Source organism: Schistocerca gregaria, chromosome 4 (genome assembly GCF_023897955.1).
Source record: "Schistocerca gregaria isolate iqSchGreg1 chromosome 4, iqSchGreg1.2, whole genome shotgun sequence".
Taxonomy (NCBI): Eukaryota; Metazoa; Arthropoda; class Insecta; order Orthoptera; family Acrididae; genus Schistocerca; species Schistocerca gregaria.
In genome coordinates, this window is record NC_064923.1 from 170,061,808 (window position 1) to 170,082,598 (window position 20,791).

General features: G+C 41.2%; 1 protein-coding gene across 1 annotated transcript in view; it reads left to right on the plus strand.

The window, feature by feature from the left end:
* The window catches only part of LOC126267503 (nephrin-like), an 880,351-nt gene that overhangs the window by 713,863 nt on the left and 145,697 nt on the right, over positions 1 to 20,791 (plus strand). Inside the window, exon 6 of the mRNA XM_049972800.1 lies at positions 20,422 to 20,573. Coding sequence (XP_049828757.1) covers positions 20,422 to 20,573 — 152 coding nt within the window. The remainder of the gene's footprint in view (positions 1 to 20,421; positions 20,574 to 20,791) is intronic.

Sequence of the window (20,791 nt, forward strand, 5' to 3'; positions counted from 1 at the left end):
TAGCCCAGGAGCTACAGTGTCCCTAATTTGCTGGGAAGTGGCGGTGCGGTCCCCTACGGCACTGCGTAGGATCCTACGGTCTTGGCGTGGATCCGTGCGTCGCTGCGGTCCGGTCCCAGGTCGACGGGCACGTGCACCTTCCGCCGACCACTGGCGACAACATCGATGTACTGTGGAGACCTCACGCCCCACGTGTTGAGCAATTCAGCGGTACGTCCACCCGGCCTCCCGCATGCCCACTATACGCCCTCGCTTAAAGTCCGTCAACTGCACATACGGTTCACGTCCACGTTGTCGCGGCATGCTACCAATGTTAAAGACTGCGATGGAGCTCCGTATGCCACGGCAAACTGGCTGACACTGACGGCGGCGGTGCACAAATGCTGCGCAGCTAGCGCCATTCGACGGCCAACACCGCGGTTCCTGGTGTGTCCGATGTGCCGTGCGAGTGATCATTTCTTGTACAGCCCTCTCGCAGTGTCCGGAGCAAGTATGGTGGGTCTGACACACTGGTGTCAATGTGTATATCAACATATCACATCGATTATATTCTTCCTCATGTTCGTAGAGTGAAGTGTTCTGATAGACAGTTTACTAAGTTGAACTCAGGGTGATGATTTTACTCTAACTCTCACTTTAATAAATGGATAACGCGGCCGGACTGCAATTAATTAATAAGTTGAGATATCATGAACACCTTTACAAGCATATCAACATCACTAGAACATAATAGTGATATGGTGGAAAGCGGAGGGGGAGGGGCTTAGAGAGGGGAGTGAAAAGTCGGGTGCGCAATTTGACTATACGTAACATATTCCTAGTACGTAATATCTGATGAGGGTACGTAGTGTAGCTGACCTACATGTAATAGTAAGAACAGTGCGGGACGAGCATGGGGAGAGATGGAGGGTATTACAAGTTATTCCAACAAATTTAAAGTATATTAACAACCATTGACCAAAGGTGTGATTAATACCACTAAATATGGAGCAAGTATTTCAAGCTTCAAAAACAGACTTACATTATATTAAAAATCATAAAACCAGGGTGTAATTAATTTCATTAAATAAATTCATAAAATAAAGTGGGACAGGAAAAAGAAATAGGCTGGAAGTAACTTAAATACATATGAAGGGAACGGGTGTAACACAGCTGAAGACCATGAACTACTTAAAATCTTTCAGAATATTGTAAGGGATCCTTGACCCCACGAACATAGATGCTAGTATCTGACGCCCAGGTCGATAGTAGCCAGAAGTCGATTGTCGAGTGGTGCAGTAGGCAGCGAGACTAGTGTCGAGTGAGGAGTAGTACTGGAGAGTGTCGAGTGAGAAGTAGTGCGGGAAAGACGGGCAAGAAGGGTGGTCAAGTGAGATGTAAACTGTAAAATTCACCGGAGTATGACGAGTGAGCGCGTCCTCTGATCGTCGTGGGGTTGACACTCACTAATACCGATTCGCGAGTGATATGAAACAGAAAGTGACAAGTGCCGAATTACGTGTTTCGCGTCAACCGCGTCGGCCAGCAACAGCCATGGATTGCAGTGAGGATTGTTGTGAAGGATAACCATCAGCATTGCGTGTGATTAAGTACTGGTAATCAGCAATCAATAAAAAAGATATAAACGTAATTAGACGTGTAAGGCGAAGGTAGCAACTGCCTCAGACTTTGTGTGTTCGTAGAAGATACAATACAGTTTGTACATCGCAACCTTTGTGGTCCTTAATAATAGGCACACTTTCAATCATTCCACTATTCAGTTGCAAACAGCCGCACTCGGTTGAAATACCCCCGAAACCACAGCAGAAAAACCGATAGCCTTTCATCCATTAAGCACACGGTCATAGAATCATAATAATTAACTGTTTGGCGGCTTCGATAAATTAGACAAAACCCAATAAAAGAATGTAATCGGGGGTGTTTCAATAACCTCAAATAATTCAAGATATGAGTTTCTATTGTACATCTCTCCTTCATGCTGCTTACGATGCGGTTCACAAATCGTATGCGTACCGATCTCAAATTCCTCCATGATATCCCAAAATTGACCACCTGCTGCTAACTGTAATGCCTTTTGACTGTCATCGATCTGACGCAGGCTGTGTCCTTCCTTATACATAATTGAGCTGCCCCAACCCATTATCATTGCTAGCATAGCTATGCTCCGAGTACTGTGTATAGAAATCTCTCCCTGTCTTTCCATGATATTTCTTATAGCATTCTCCTCACTATATCTTATAAACCGCAGATTGTTCAACAACCTCCCTTCTTTTATACCCGACAACGTGCCTCAATTTGTCCTATGTACTTTACCTATCTTTACCTATATATTAAGAGTACCTTGATATTCACCTTTCTTAAAAAATTAGCTACTCTTCCACAGTGCGTTCCATTCACCTCTTTAACTTCGCTTTGCATCATACATTTTATAGATTTGAACATCGCACGGATATTGCGCCATGAATATCCGTTAAAAATACCTAATTCAATAATAGTCTGAAGTTTCCCTTCCTTGTCGCCATAACTCATTTCTGTTTTCAAAAGCCTGTGACTCATTGATTGAAGATAAGTCCATTTATAAATCCGTTGATAATGGTATCGGTACAAATTAGTTTCCTAACGATGGAGAATACTAGGTGCTCACCTTGCAATTGTGAGGTCTAGGTAATTTATTGCACAGTAATCTTCCTGTTGTATTGTGAACCGATTGTTTGGATGTAAAGTGTTAAAGAAAGCACTGAGATTTGTCATTTAGGACTTGGTCCCGTCAAACATTATCAAAATATTGTCAACACAATGAAAATATGCAACAATTTTGACTCCAGAGCTGATTCAGGAGCTAAAAACCCACGTTCCAAAATATTGATAAGAACGTCTACACAATTACCCATTGCCAGGGCTTTTTCTGGGTGAAAATTTACCACTGAAAATAAAGAAGCTGAAGGAAAAGAAGATATGCAACAATTCAACAACTTCAATTGCTTCCCCTGTTGTATGTATTTTATTGTGCAATAAACTGATAAATCATTTCAAGTGTTCCATTTGTTGCAACACTGCCGTACAAATTTACGACATCCAGCGACTCCAGTCGTGCACCCGTGGCAGTTAAAATTTTTCTGAGCACTATGGGACTTAACTTATGAGGTCATCAGTCCCCGAGAAAGTAGAACTACTTAAACCTGACTAACCTAAGGACATCACACACATCCATGCCCCAGGCAGGATTCGAACCTGCGACCATAGCGGTCACGCGGTTCCAGACTGTAGCGCCTAGAACCGCTCGGCCACTCCGGTCGGCGTGGCAGTTCGATAGCTTTTAATTTCTCTGCCAAGCCATATATTTAGCGCTATAACGCTCATTGAGTTTTCTCTTAAGGAACTAGTTAGTTTCGTAATTCGAGCATATATGTTGTCTTGTTTTTATAAAGATGACATTTATACTGCCGTCTCTCGATGGAATATTTGGACATCGTGCCTAGTGTGCTGTACGCTCTTTGTGTATGTTCCATGATTGATGTTATTCATATGTGCGATGTAATGCTTATTTTGAAATCGGACGTAATGTGTTAAGGTATTTTTACAATGTTTTGTATATGTCCATGTACGTTTCAATCTTTGAGATCAACGCCATCTGGTGCCGATTTGAAGTAATACCACTCTCGAGTCTGCTACCTCCAGTATGGCACGTGACGTGTGTAAGTATGAAGTTTCAAAATACGCTTAATGGCAGTCCCTTCTCTGTACTTCAACCGTCGGAGGGTGGCACGGAACTTAAAGTTTCACCGCCACACCTTCAAGGTGCTATGCTCGGGCTGTTATTCAGCCGTGGCTTTGACGCTCCTTTCACTTGTCCACCGAGACAGTTGGACCGGAATTCGCTGTGTATCATATTAATGAGGTCCAAGATAGAAGGCCGGGCACCATCGGCCGTAAATTTTTAATCTGTTTATTGCATATTGATTTCAGCTACTATCTATCTGTCTTCACCGCGATGATTCCTCATAAATATAATTTCACATTGGGCCTCTTAACGAACAGTTACTTGCCGCCGATGCTGCCGTTCGTCGATCTTGTGCAAGCCATCGATTGTTTAATATTAGCTACAAGAAACCCAAGGCAAGTTGAGGGCTGTCAATAGCAATAAAAGAGAGAAAACTTGTACAGCAGGAAATACTATTGCATTTCCTGTAATAGAGTGACATGATTTTACCAAGCAGTGAAGCGAAACCCAAATCGTGATTATCTCACATGACACCCTGAAGTGTTCTGATAAAAACAACCCGGTACATGCAGTATATCTTGACCTCTGAAACACAGCTGTCTCAGAACAACAGTTTATTCTTGTTAATGAAAGTACAACCATTTCCGGTGTGAAAGTAAATTTGCAACAGAAATGAAAGTAGCTTGTAATACATTTATTCAGACTGAACTGCTGATGAGGTTGCCCCAGACAGAGTACAAAAAATGGAGTAATATCAAAAGTGAGGGATTAATATGCAACGAGTCCCAATCTGGTTTTCGAAAATATAGTGAAAATGAAGTGAGAAACTGTATGTAAATGAAGTCACCTAACTATGGTCGCCAAAATGTAATAATGTAAACAGATTGATATGAAACGAGATAGCTCCATGTTGGGCACCATAACGTGATAAAATGGAGCTTACTGACAGAATGGTATGCAGATGAGCTTCTCCCACTGTGAATGCCAAATTGTTGTGTTTTAAATTCAGAAATAATAAATACATAGAAACATTTATGTTTATCATTATTTTAATTGACAGGTCTTCTATATAACTACAACCTCAAGAGCGATTTGACTGAGCATAGAGACGACGTTAATTGAGCAAGCCGGTGGCGGGGAGATTAATCACTTCACCCTACCACTCCACAGAGTGCTCATTACTTCCCGATATGTATGGCAGATGCAGTATCTGCATGATGCGTCGATCTTGTCTCGTGGCCTATGGCTTTTATTGAGTACTAGCAGCGTTCATCTGACATATTCCGTGGCTCTGAGACAGCTGTCTAGGCTATCTCGACTCCCTCCTTCTGCTTCTGGTAAAGATCTGACCTTTTCCTGCTAGGTGGAGGACTGCCGACAGCTAACGCCATGTAGTTGTTTGTATGCATGGTTTCTATTGTTTGCAGTGATAAGATCGGAATGGCAGCGTCAACGTAATATTGTGTGGCTGTAGTCAGATAAAGGATAAAGGGTCGGATGCTTAAAGATTCAAACATTGTATCACAAGAAGGAATGGAGGATATTTCACAGACGATGACAGATATCAAAACGAACGCAGGGACCCGACTCGAACACTGAAAAGTCTGCCGAAAACAGACTCACACCTCCAGAACGCAACGTTAGAACGCTTTGTGTGAAACAGCACCAGAAGCACTTCTTCTGAGGCATTACTAGGTTGTCCTTTCTCTGTTTGGTTACTCACTGTCATTCTGATCACGAAGTTGCCCTTGCTCATCAATTTTCTTCATTTTTCCCAACTCCGTCCTTTGGTCTACTGAATTTCCCATCATTTCCTCTTTGTCATTGTTGGGCTCCGTTCTGTGAACTCATCAAACAAACGATCGACACTACGCAGCCACCCCTGCCAGTTTTCATGCACGTTCATCGAATTTCTGATTGTGAGTCGAGAAGATCTTCAGCAGCATTTGCCATGTGGTATGGGAACTCTTGCATTGCTCACGGGTGTCTCTCATTCTCCGTATTTTCTGAACAGTGCTAGTAATTCCTCGAACTGTTGGTTGGCACTCCTGAGTGGTTGTAAAGAGTACTGCAACCCTACAAAGAACCTGCCTCTTGGCAACAAGGTAGCTTGTAAGCCTTTGCCCAGAGGCTTTTGGAGCTTGATGGTGGCCGTACGCTTTCAGTCAGTGTTTAAATGGGACAACACTTTTAGAGTGAATCAAATATTTCAGATAAACCGTAACTATCGGGGCGACAGGAAAATCCCACTAGCTCAAGATGCAACTTAGGTTGAGCTCTTTTTCTCTTGAGATTGTTATAAACTCAAGGCAGATCCCAGGGAAATGTCTTGGGCCAATTCCTATTCACGTTGTGTATTAATGGTCTGCAGATGCTATCAACAATATCCTCAGATGATGGGCAATCCGAGAAGACAGGGCGAATATTCAGATAGGTTATTATCAGGTTTCAGTGAGGTCCAGTAACTCCCAACGTACTCTTCAAGTCCATATATTGTGAACTCGGCACTTTGTAAAAGAAGGAAAACATACTTTCCAGTATGTGCAGTTTGCAAAACACTAAACAGGGCCGACCGGTGTGGCTAAGCGGTCCCAGGCGCTTCAGTCTGGATCGGCGTGACCGCTACGGTCGCAGGTTCGAATCCTGCCTCGTTCATGGATGTTTGTGATGTCCTTAGGTTAGTTAGGTTTAAGTAGTTCTAAGTTCTAGGGGACTGATGACCTCAGAAGTTAAGTCCCATAGTGCTGAGAACCATTTTTTAACTAAACAGGTCGCTGAGGGAAAAGTCGTTGTGAGGAAAAATCGTTGTGAGGAAAAGTCGTTGATGGATGCAAGTTGACTTTATTATTAGAATATTACGCGTTCCGGACATTATCGTCATGAGGAATGTGTAGAAAACAAGATAAAAATGCATAGCCTGTATACGAAAAAAATGGTTTACTAAACCAAGTTAATATGAGGGACAAAAATTTTCTTTACTTAGGGGGGCGCATAATCTATAACACCATGTTGCACACAGGTACAAAAGTAGCGACGGTAAGCAGACTGACGAGTGATTAATGTTCACCTCTCTTTTTTTTCAGTCATCAGTCTTCTGACTGGTTCGATGCGGCTCGCCATAAATTCCTCTCCTGTACCAACCTCATCATCTCTGTATAGCATCTGCAACCTACGTCCTCAATAATGTAATCCTATCTCTGCCTTGTTCTATGGTTTTTGCTCTCTACAGCTCCCTCTAGTACCTGTTGTCCAAACAGGTGTCCCACCGTCCTGTTCCTTCTTTTTGTAGTGTTTTTACATATTCTTTTCGTCTCCTATTCTGCACAGAAGCTCCGCATGCCTTACCTTCTCAGTACACCTACTTTTCAACGTACACCTGTAGCACCACATCTCAAATGCATCGATTCAAATCTGTTCCTGTTTTACCACAGTTTAACTAGCATAAAATGCTGTAGTCCAAACGTAGTGTCCGAAATTTCTTCTTCAAATTAAGGCCTTTGCTTGATACTAGTAAGTTTCTATTGGTCGGGAATGGGCTTTTGACAGTGCTACTGTGCTTTTGATGTCCTCCTTGATCCGTCCGTCTTTGGTTATTTTTCTGCCTAAGTAGTAGAATTCTTTCACTTCATGTAACTCTCCTTCACTTTCACTCGGGATAGCAATGTCGTCACTGAATCGTATCTTTCATAGCCTTTAACCCTGAATTTTAATGCAACTTCTGAACCTTTCTTAGATTTCCATCATTGCTACTTTGATGCAGAAATTGAGCAGTAGGGGCGAACGACTTCATTCCTGTCTTACATGGTTTTTAATACTAGCTCTTCGTTCTTGGTCGCCCACTCTTATTATTCCCTTGTAAGTAACTTCGATGCATGAGCTGTTAAGCCGATTGTACGATAATTTTCGCACGTGTCAACTCTTGCACTCTTAGGAATTGTGTGTATGGTATTTTTCCAAAAGTCAGATGGTATATCGCCAGATTCTTAAATTCTACATACCAACGTGAACAGTCGTTTTGTTGCCACATTCCCCAATGATATTAGAAATGTTGATGGAATGTTATCTATCCCTTCTGCTTTACGTGATCTCAAGTCCTCCGAAGCTGTTTTAAGTCCTGACTCTAATACTGTGTCCCATATCTCTTCTGAATCGACTCCTGTTTCTTTTTTTTTTTTTTTCACACTGGACAAATCGTCCCCGTCATTGAGGCATTCGGTGTACTCTTTCCGCCTATGCGCTCTTTCCTCTGCATTTAACACTGGAATTCCCGTTGCACTCTTAATGTTATCATTGTTGCTTTTAATGCCACCGAAGGTTGTTTTGACTTTCTTGTATGCTGAGTTTGTCCTTCCGATAGTCATTTCTTTTCCGATTTCTCCACATTTTTCATGCAGCAGTTTCGTCTTAGCTTCCCTGCACATCCTGTTTCTTTCATTACTCAGTCACTTGTATTTCTATATTCCGGAATTTCCCTAAATATTTTTGAATTTACTTCTTTCATCGATCAGCTGAAGTATTCTACATCTACATCCATACTCCGCAAGCCACCTGACGGAGTGTGGTTGCAGCGCAATTATCTTCTTTGTACCTATGTTTTTCGTTCCAACGTGAGTGATTGCCCTTTTAGAGATGTCTGTTCCCCTTCAACGGTACTGCATTCTGAGCTGTTCCTTATTGTTGTATCTATAGCCTTATAGAACTTCAAGCGCATCTAGTCGTTCCTTAATACTTCCTTATCCGACTTCTTTGCATATTGACTCTTCCTGACTAATCTCTTACACTTTATCACTACTACATTATGACCTGAGTCTATATCTGTTCGTGGGTACGCCTTACAATCCAGTGTCTCAGTTCGGAGTCTCTGCCTGACCGTGATGTACTTTTAACTGAAATCTTCCCGTATCCCCCAACCTTTTCAAAGTGTATCTCCTCTTGCGATTCTTGAACAGAATATTCGCTATTACTAGCTGAAATTTATCATAGAACTCAGTTAGTGTTCCCTCTCTCATTCCTTGTTCCAAGCGTATACTCTCCTCTCAACTTTTCATCTACTCCTTCACCTACAACCATATTCTAGTCGCCCATGATTATTGGATTGTCATCTCCCTTTAAGTACTGCATTACTTTTTCAATATCCTCGTACACTTCCTCTATCTCTTTATCTTTAGCTTGTGAGATCGGCATGTAAACCTCAGCTATCATTGTCGGTGTTGGTTCGCTGTCGATTCTGGTAAGAACTGCCATATCACTGAACTGTTCATAGTAACACACTCTCCGCCTTCCTTTCTACTCATAACGAATTTTCTGCTGCTGTTGATATTACTCTATACTCATCTGACCAGAAATCCTTGTCTTCTTTCCAATTCTCTTCACTGGCCCGTACTATATCTAGGATGAGGCTTTGTATTTCGCTTCTCATATTTTGTAGCTTCCCTACCACGTTCTGACATTCCACGCTTACACTTGTAGAACGTTGCCCTTTCGTTGGTTGTTCAATAATTTTCTCTTAGTGTTCTCCGATTTGGCAGTCCCCTCCCAGATATCCGAATGGGGAACTGTTCCGAAAACTAATCGAGAGATCATCTCGATGATTTTTTCAGTTACAGGCCGCATGTTCTGTAAATAAAAGTGATGTGTCTTTAATGCAATAGTTTCCATTGCCTTCTGCATTCTCATACCTTTAATGCTCATACTTCCGCGTTTAAGGATAATTTCTCCGGTAATGACAAGAGAGTGCCCTGAATCTCTGTCCACTCCTCCACCCTCTTTGCAAAGACCGTTGGCAGAATGATGGTGACTTCTTATGGCGAAGGCTTCGGCCGCCCATGCTGTGTATTAATCATTATTATTAATTATTTAAACGGTTGCGGGATTCGAACTTGGGACCGAGGGCCTTTCGATTACTACTTAAAGACACTAGCCGTAAACCCCTCGGCCTCTACTAAAACATACATATTCAACATCTGAAGGCGTTGACGTAGCGAATGCGGCGCTGTTTAGTGCCAAATTATAAACTACGTATAATTCACAAAAAGAATCGAATAGAGTACCAGATGATTAGCAACAAAAATTGATATGTCCTAAGACTAAAAGCGCACAGAGAGTAACACGCAAAGAACAATTCTTAACATACCGTATTCCGAATGGATCGTAGTATCAACAAGTGCCAAAGCGGCTACGTTAAGCAACATTACTTAACGCACTAATTATGTAAGTATTACACATGAACATTATTGGCGCCGCAGTGTATCTGGCAACGCAAATCGATGCTGCAAAGATGCAAAACTATATCAAAGTCGAAGGATAAGAAAACAGGAACCTCGTGATGGTAAAAAAAAACAAATTAGGTAATTAACTGTTTACAATAAAAATTTTATGTTACGTGAGTGCATAAGTTCTTTATGTTTGTGATTCACATGCTGGTATTCCGGTTGCTATGGGTTTGTTTATCGACTGCCGTTTTTTCGTTTGTAGTTTAGTATTGCTGTTTAAGTTTCGATATTGTCATTTTGTCATTACTAGACAATGTGTGGAGCCATGGATGCTAGAAAATGTAATGCCAACATTTCCGACGTATTCGCCTGTGTGAGTTCAGAAGAGACGTGACAGAATTGGAGGAAGCCACACACCTTTGCACCGTGTACGTAGATATGCCGTTGCTCGGAGACCGGCGAGAAAATGGCTGTTTCGTTGAAAAAAATCGTTTTTAAATTAGTGACTTCTCTTGGAGGAAAATTTTCGGAATTTGATGAAAATCGTCCAAACGCATCAGTCTTCGTTGATCCACGCCACTCTTCTCGATAACTGGCTAATGTGATGATCTGTGATAAATCTACCATTGTGCGACATTTGCATGCAATGGGAACTGTTAAAAAATTGGGTGTATAGGTACTTCATGCTGTAAGCCAAAATCACAGAAATCAGGAAGTGGTCTTATGTAGTATCATGCTCAAAAGTGTCTGAACTACCTGAAATGGGTTTCTCCTGATCTACATGCAGCCAACGTAAAGTAACTCTGTTTCAGGTCGTGTGATCTCATTTCGGTACAGTCGCTTGACTATCAAAAATGGTTACCACAAGTGACCACAAGGAAACACTGCACTGCATGGCGACAACTCCAGGTGTAAATCGATACCACGAAACTACAAATACAAGGGAATACTTTTGGCAGGCCTTAACGTTATTAAACTCAAATTTAATAGAAAAATTGATATTTGTGAACAGTTACCACCCTCATTAGTATCTGTCACAGAAAATTACTGTAGCTGCAACACGCCAGTCTGTCTTGAATTCTTGTTCTCTAAAAGATTTTCCAACCATCTGTTAACCGTCGTTAACTTGGCGAGTGCCTTTGTACGTTCTGATTAATTAACGAACCACTTAGACAAACCATGATTAACAGCGTCAAGCCCTCTATCGAAGCCTCATCGTCAACAAGCTGTCGGTAGTAATTTTACTACTACATCTTCTTGATGGCACGTTGCTCTATGTGCAGTTGGAAAACCACGTATCGTGCTCGTTATCTAACGCAAAGCGACCTTAAAAATGTAAGTTATTCATATGTTGTGACACGCGGCCACAATACTAGTCCCCATTGCTGACTAACCATAAAGAGACGTTATATAATACATGTGAACTCAATATCAGCTAGCGAGTCTGAATTTTAAAATACGTGATGAAATTGTGTTTACTGTATCGGGACAGCTATCCAGAAACTGTTGTCCTTGTTAACTAACAACAAAATATTTTAGATATGGTTCCATCCCAAGTACCAAACTTGAAATCATGTAATGTATGTGTTATATGGCGATTCGAACCCAGCACCTAGTGCGATATTTGTGTAATCTCGGACAAAGACCGACTATCGAATTTTCTCACTAGTAACGAGATGTCTCGAACTGCAGTGATGAGAAAATCACTTATTTCTACCTGCCCGTTACCTCTCGCCGTAATGTCCACTAAAGGACATTAAAAAAAAGGTTACTTTCACCAGAAGCGAGATGTGCCCATGTTTGAACTTGAAGTGCATATTAGAAACAAATACTCACGTTGTATCACGATTCCAGACCAACGAACTCTTCATACAGCTGTGCCTTGATTTCGGCGTAACACGGGTACACCACCCCGGATGAGAATTCTGACTTCGTGAGGCCCTGGAGTGTTTTACAGTCGGTTCAGTACATTCAATTCTTGCTCAATCGAATCACTATTTACCAGCTGCCTCAGCTACCCAGCGCTTAGGCTCTACTTCATTTTGTAATTTCCGAAATAAAACCGCATAATTGTCATTTACACGAACTGCCAACACTGCGCGATGCGGAAGTTTCCACAGGAAGTGTAGCTTCCACTTAATAGGTAGTCCATGACCAGCTCACTTACCTACCTACTAACAACTTACTAGACGAATACCAATCAGGTTCCCGTAATCATCGAAGCACAGCATCAGCATTTTTAAAGCTGATAGAGGTACCTGAAACTTGCCTGGATTGTCAAGAAGTGAATATCATTTGCTTCTTACATTTCAGCAAAGCACTTCATACTGTCAACTTCGACATCCTACCTGCCAAACTTAGCGGTCTAAATTTCTCGCTCATACATGACGTCTCGTTGGCAATGCGTCCTGCCGGGAATATGAAATAACAATGGCAGTAGGTAGTGTCAGGCGTTCCCCAATGCTCAGTATTAGGTCCTATACTCTTCTCTCTGTATGTCAATGATGTGTCATCGGTTCTGACCTATTGCCAATATCACCTGTATGCTGATGTTGTATCTAAGTGCAAAACCAATAAATCTTAAGAAAGCTTTTGAAAATTTCAGCACTGACCTCGATGCACTATCATAATGGACACAGAACATAGGACTAAAACTCAACCCTTCCATAACCCAAGCGGTACTTGTTGGTCACTCTAAGCTCACTAGCCCAAAACATCGGGAATCCGTACAATCTCCAATCCTAAATGGAACTACTATCAATTTCTCTCACTCAGCAAAGAGTTTAGGAGTAATAATAGATGAAAATCTAAAATGGACAGAGCACGTAACTGCAGTGTGCAAAAAGGTATGAGCATCGCTTCATGCCCTACAAAAATAAAAATAAAAACTCTTCCCTTTCGTGCTGAAAAAGAAATTAGTACTAACCTATATACTCCTAATCACTGACTACAGCGATATTATCCTACAAGGTCTCTCTCAGGAAAACTCGTGACGTCTGGAACTGGTCATGAATGCCTGCGTCCGATATATCTGTGGCGTTCGACTTTTTGACATCAGGACATTTCACGAGGATATGCACAACTTTCCTAGCTGTGTGCAGACAAACGCTGAAATTTACATACACTCTGTCTCATTTGCTGTCCTATAAATGTACACTAGCCCTCATATCTCTCCTCGTCCTTAAAGCTCATGTCTGAACAACATGGCAGAAATACAGGTTACCATCATAATAAGATACTTTCTGTTCAACTTCATTCGAGAGTTACCTTCTCGAAGTCCTTTAAAGTAGCAGGAACCCGACTCTGGAATAACCTCCCTCGTTATATTAGCACTCCGTCGTCAGGCCACGAGTGGCCTACCGGGACCATCCGACCGCCGTGTCATCCTTAGTGGAGGATGCGGATAGGAGGGCGTGGAGGGCGTGTGGTCAGCACACCGCTCTCCTGGTCGTTACGACGGTATTCGTGACCGAAGCCGCTACTATTCAGTCGAGTAGCTCCTCAGTTGGCATCACGAGGCTGAGTGCACCCCGAAAAATGGCAACAGAGCATGGCGGACTGGATGGTCGCTAGAGAACTTAAAAACATATCCGGCTTCAAAAAACAGTTAATGACGGATCTACTTAAGCAACAGTAATGCCTTCTTATGTACATGAACGCACATGAACCCTTTACTTTCTTCGTTCCTACTAGACCTTCCTCAGTTCCCAATTTTTTTTATTAAGGGATGCCGCCTCCTTAAATCTCCCTTGCCCAAAACTCGCTATACCAGTAAACAGCTACTTTATACATCAATATATTAATGTACATCTGCACAAATCTTCATTACTATTGTCATTTTTTTCATGTTTACCATTACTATTTCATGTTTTCTTTTACTATTATTATCAATATTTTTATCATAATTTTATGTATAGCCAATACTGTAAAAATACTACCAGAATTTACTTCATGAGGTCTTAGTCATTACTCTTTATTCATATTATCAGTCGATTAATCTGTTTTTCTTATTCAGACTACTGTCAGGATGTAACTGCGACGTGTAAAATGGTGCTTGTGTGGAACACTGGTCCGATTTGAGATAGGGCTTCATGGCTCTAATCTGGTCAGGTTAAATAAATAAACTACTCTGCATGGTAAACGTAGCGCAGTGCAAAAGAGAAGCTGATTTACTGAACCTGATTCTTCCGTCATCTAGTAAATTACTCCTCGTCGGTCTGGTAACAGCATCAATCTGTTGGTCGCTCAGAAATAATTTACTTCATCTTATTAACCGGCAGTAACAGTAAACCTCGGAGAACGTTTCCGTGAAGAGCTCGTGGCTGCCTGTTCTGATCGGAATAATTTTTCCTCCACCGGCCTACGGCCGCTTCAGTCTACCCGCCCTCAGCTCAAGTGATAGTGATGGAACGCGCCATGAGCCTATGATCTAGAGCGGACGCTTGTACACTCAAATTGGGATACATAATATTATTTAATATTGTAATTTCTTCTTTAGCGTGAAATATCTTCTTCAAAGAATGCGTACACCTTGCAGCAACAACAACGTTTTAAGCAGTATTTTCACTGCATACGATGTGAGCAATACTAAGTATGTAATCTACAACTGCGCGCAATATCTACCAGGAAAATTAGAGTGGAGTATAGATTTGCTGGTCGATTTAGATATCTTAGAGTTCTAGAAATATTCCTTAGCAAACGAACAGCTCATTCCAAAAATTTTACATAAAATCTCTCATCTCTGACAATTATCATGACGCATTTATATGTTAATTTGACAATTACACATGTAATAACACAGTTACATAAACCACAGGACACTTTATTTCGATTTCTTTACTGTTATACATACTCAGATAATTGTAGTTATTAGAGAGAATCTATGTAAACTCAGTGTTGTATTCTGTATGTGCATCGAATGAAGCTTGCTCTCAAGTTGATGACTGATAGCCCACACATATACCAGGATTTGGGTAGCAGCATTACAGCGAGATTTTGAGAGCCATCCAAAAGTAGGTTTCTGCTGTAGGAAAACTTGAGACTGGGAAATATCACAACTTTTGTTTGGCAACTCTGTGAGTGTCGACTAGAGTTCACTTATGCTTCCAAATTCATTGGGTATTTTCTGGTAACTTTGGTGAAACTCTTTGAAGGTAATAAATGACAAGGAAAAAAATTAGTTTTGTAACTGCTAGAAGGTAATTTTACTCTCAAATGTCTATAATTTCTCTTTTCTTTCGCTTTATGAATAATATGTTGTTCTTTCTGCCGTAACGGCTACTAGAGCAGTGAAAGAATGTTCCACGATCGGGGCTTCACTAGCTCTATGATATCTCGTTTATGCAACTTTTACCATAGGGTGGAGTATCGCTCAAGTAGTGGTATATGTAAAGTCATTTGTATTTTCCCTTCTCTGATGTAGCTGGAAAGGAACAGAATGAAATTCAATAATGCCGTCTTAGTTCGTACTGCAATTTTATATAAACTGAACAGACAACATTTTATAGCCCTTACTAGATATTGGAATGTGCCAAACATAAGTTAATTATTACTAAAATGTTATTACTGCTGATATTCGTACGTTCTTAGAAGTTCTTATGTCTCTTATTTTAGCTATTTCTTGCATGCTGAGATGGAAAGATGGAAGTAAATGATGCTCATCTCGAACAATATTACCCTTTACCATTGCTGTTCGCTTAATTGTCAGAGTGAAAGGAGAACACCAAAGCTGATAACAAGGATCTGATGTTTTAGGCATAAACCTACAACAGTTTATGGTGAGTCATTCACGTCGGAGCATTCCCCCCTCCCAGTATATAACGAGTAAACGCGCTGAAACCACCAAAAAACCACGAATGCGATGACCTGAATAGCCTATAATGTTTTTTGGTTGATTGTGTGTTGGGTCCATCAGAATTACTGAAAACTGCAGAACAGGTTTTATGTTACTGGGATTATTGTGCTTTAGTAACTAAGTATGAAAAGGTTGATATACCGCGTTCATCTGGCTTTTGGGGCAAAATCCTAGAAATATTGGCTAAAAATTATCTTGTGACGCACCATACTGAAAACAAATCATAGGTCAAAGTAGGCTGTTTAGGTTTTTTTTATTGGTAACGCCACATAGCGCTCTGTATAAAAATCACTGGCTTTGCTGTGTGCAGTCAGTGGCTGGTTGGCATTGTTGTAATACTCGCCATTGTAGTGTTGGGCAGCTCGATGTTAACAGCGCGTAGCGTTGCGCAGTTGGAGATGAGCCGCCAGCAGTGGTGGATGTGGGGAGAGAAATGGCGGAGTTTTGAAATTTGTAAGACTGGATGTCTTGAACTGCTATATATATTATGACTTCTGATAATATTAAGGTAAATACATTGTTTGTTCTCTATTAAAATCTTTCATTTGCTAACTATCCCTATCAGTAGTTAGTACCTTCCGTAGTTTGAATCTTTTATTTAGCTGGCAGTAGTGGCGCTCGCTGTATTGCAGTAGTTCAAGTAACCAAGATTTTTGTGAGGTAAGCGATTTGTAAAACGTATAGGTTAATGTTAGTCAGGGCCATACTTTGTAGCGATTATTGAAAGTCCGATTGCGTTGCGCTAAAAATATTGTGTGTCAGTTTAAGCACAGCCATGTATAATTTTTCTAAGGGGACGTTTCACCTTAGCAACCATGATTCAGATTGTTGTGTGAGTAGCCGTAGTTGAATTCTGTGAGAACACCTAGCTACATTATAAAATTTCATCTATAAGCCTATAGGAACAAGCTGATTGAGACGAAATTCATCCAGATTTGTTTATTATTCACAGGCAAAATATAATTTCCCTTATCAACGGGACGAGCAGAGAGCTCTTCAGCCAGTTAAACGAGCTGAGACCTTTGGGTATTCAAGATGGATGCATCCACTTGTATACTGCAATTAATGATAAGATATTACATTAGTTGTCTGTTCTCCATTTGATATGAGGTTTTCTGTGAACTATTGTAATATTCACGGTGGGTAAGACACTCCAGCAAGACGGGCTTTCGGTCCAAGGCTCATAGATGACATAAAAGCTGATAAACTGTACCTAAAGCTCCGACTGGTGAGAATGAATAGATCATAAACTAATTCAGCAGCCGTTCTGAAATCGCTCTGTCTCATTGAAGAGCAAACTTTCCTCTTGGATTGCTAGCCTGTTCAAAAAATTCATCGGCTGTAGAAAAGTATTCCTTCCTGCTGTATGATTGGGACTTGGCAACATTTTAGACTAAGTGTGGCAACCCTGTGATAGTCGAGATACTTCCTGGAGTAAAACAGAATTATATTGCTAAATTCCTTTTGATATTGTCTATGTAGTTCAGTTAAATATTCTGAACGTTTGTCATTCATGGTGTGTCGTCTAACGATTAAATACATGGAAGAATATTCCAAACAGAAGCTACAATTAATTTAGTCTTCACAATGACCTCTCTTAGCCATTACTAGTACTGTGAGGGAACTAGGTCAGTGAAAACTATGTCTCCCTCACAAATAGAATTTAGTTGATTCCAGGCCTTAATAACACAGGAGAATAACATTTTAACTTCTATGTGACAGTACTACAGGGGCTCGTCTAGATGAATGTGGCAAATAACTCACATTAAAATCGTCCTACAGGACACGAGAAAGCTATTATTTGACTTCATTTCTTCCATAACACTCACCCCGCTGAGGGCACAGACATTCGACCTTCCTGCCAGCTCGGATGTATTAAATCCACAATAGCCACAAATGTAAGCACCAAAATAATTTTCCTGGTGAACTATTAGCGTGGTGTAGATTACAAATTTAGTATTCCTCACATCATATGCATTGAAAATACTGGTTGCCACGCTGTTGTTACTACAAAGTATACACACTGTTAATAGAAGATATTTCAAGCTGATGAAGAAACTACAATATTAAATCATCTTTTATTTGTCGACGTGGGTGTACAAACGTCTGCTGTAGATCGTGGGCCCAAAGTACGATCCATCACCATCACCTGGGCTTACGCTGGGTAGTGTCAAAAGTGGCTGTAAGCTGATGCAGGAAACATTATTCCGATTAGGACAGGCTGCCACGAGATGTTCACGGAAATGTTTTCGCGAGATTTTGCTGTTACTGTCGGGTGGTAAGATGAAGTAAATTATATCTGAGCTTTCAGCAGATTGATATCACTGCCGAATGATCGGTTTCAATAAGTCAGGTTTTCTTTTGCACTGCGCGATGTTTACCATGGAGATTAGCTTAGTTGGAAGCAGCACTTCCCGTGGAAACGTCCGCATACTAAAATATTGACAGTTCGTGTAGACAGCCATTATATAATTCGATTTCGGTGATTACAGAATGAAGTTGAATCTAGGCAATAGTTAGCCGAGGCAACTGATCAATGGCGATTCAATTGGGCGAGAATTGTATGCAGAATGAGATTTTTACTCTTCAGCCGAGTGTGCGCTGATATGAAACTTCCTGGCAGATTAAAACTGTGCGTCGGACCGAGACTAAATCTCGTGACCCTTGCCTCTCGCCGGCAAGTGCTCTGCCAACTGAGCTACCCAAATACAACTGAAAACCACTCCTCACAACTGTACTTCCGCCATTATCTTGTCTTATATCTTCCAAACTTCACAGAAAAGCTCCTTCGGAACTTGCAATACCAGCACTTTTGGAAGAAAGGCTATTGTAGAGACATGGCTTACATACCACCTGAGGGATGATTCCGGATTGCGATATTGACCCTGCATTGGAGAATCCGCAAAGTTTGGAAGGTAGGAGACGACGTACTGGCGGAAGTACAGCAGTGACGATGGGTCGTGAGTCGTGCTTAGGTAGCTAAGTTGGAAGAGCACTTGCCCGGCAAAGGTAAAGGTCCAGATTTCGCGTCTCGATCTGGCACACTGTTTTAACCTGCCAGGAAGTTTCAAGAATTGAATGTATTGAACTTGCTGTCGAGGGAGTCATGAGGCCAGAGCTCTCATCCGGTGTTGAAACCAGTGCTAAGACGAAATCATGACACAGCCATATGTGGGGTACGGTGGTCTGGGGAATTCATTTTAAGATAGTATCTATACGTAATAGGTACTGGAAGACCCATGATTACACCAAATGAAGAACAAACTATTGCACTGTAGTTCCAGATTCACACTAAACATATCTCTTCGCTACCGATTACACGTTAGGAAGGAACATGAAAGAGGCCTAAATTATTACTTTTCTCGTCACTGCAGCTTCAGAAATCTCTCTGCTGGTGAGAAAAATTAATATCCGGCCTTTGTCTGTGCCTAAATAACAGTATGACTAGATACTGGTTTAGAATTGCCATCCAACAGAAATATTACGTCATTACAAGTTTCTTACTTTGGAATGAAACCACACTTGTCCCGATCCAGTACAAACAATTTCGTCATGTAGTTTAATGTTGAGCTCTGCTAACTGATATTTACTGAAAATGTATTATATAACGTACCATTATGGTTAGTCATCAACGACGATTACTGTTGTGGTCCAGTCACACAACATAGATTGTGAATAAATAGTGCTTGAGAGATTACAGTCGAAGCTTCTCTCTAGCACTACATCGCAGACTCTTCGTATTATCTACTTTCCGTTCTTCCCACGGTCCGTGACTTCCCACTATACATTGGTGTACTCCAAAGGTACGTTCTCAGAACTTTTTTTTTAATTAACACCCGTATTTGGTATTAGTAGACTTCTGATTGACAAGATTTCCCTTCTTGCTTGTAGTAGCCTGCTATTTATATTCTCCGTGCTTCATGTTCCAAGTGTTACTTCGCGTGCAAGATAGGTGAATTTTTCACTTTGCGTGCAAGATAGGCGAATTTTTCATGTAACTCTAATTCGTGGTCGAACATTTTGTTAAGCCTCTCACAGTTCTCATTTCTGGTACTTCTCATTATTTTCGTATCTCATCACATTAGTTTCAATCCATATTACGTTGTCATTCAACTCATCGTTCGATTAAACAGGATCTGAAATTCTTTTCTGTGTCGCTGAGGTTATCAGTATCATAAGCGAATATTAATACTGACATCGTTTCTTCCTGAATTTTAATCACACTCTTGATCTTTACTCTTAATTCTACAGTGTATGTATTGAACCGTAGGGATGGGAGACTGAGGACCTGACTTAAATCCTTTTTTAATTCTAGCACTTCGTTTTTGGTCCTCCAGTCCATCTGTTCCCGCTTCCTTCTCGTACAAATGATACATTATTCGTCTTTCCCTACATTTTAAACCTATTATTCTCAAAACTGAACAATTTTACGTTGTTTAACACTTTTTATTGGTAAACTAATCCTATGGAGGTATCACTTGTTATTATGTGTCGCATCCATTTTATATCATAACGTCAAAACTGCGTAAATAAATCGTGCTCCAACTACCGCCCCAGTAACTTGAAATACCAGCACCTATTTATTTCAGCTCTTACGTCTGCGCACATGTTTACGATGGCTGGTGGTGTTGCAGTCAGGCCGCTGCTGACGAGCATCGAGCTGGAGGAACAGCCGCTGTCCTCGGGACGCAGGTACCACATCACGTGCCGGACGGTGGGGTCGCGACCTCCGGCCGCCGTCTCCTGGTGGCTGGACAACACGCGACTCGTCACCAGCACCGATCAGGTACTCTACTACGTGAACGCTTTCTTCTACTCATCCTTAGCACAGCTTACATGTAACTTGTAGTCTTGACATCGTAATAAGAGGAAGCAGCTTTTAGATAATAAATTCCCAACTTTGGCCGGGAGGGCGGGGGGAGGGGGTGTTTGGTCTTGGTGTTCGGTTCCTGTTTGAGCTAGGAAGATGAGGTACAACGCTTTGGTTTAGACAGGATCAGCTGT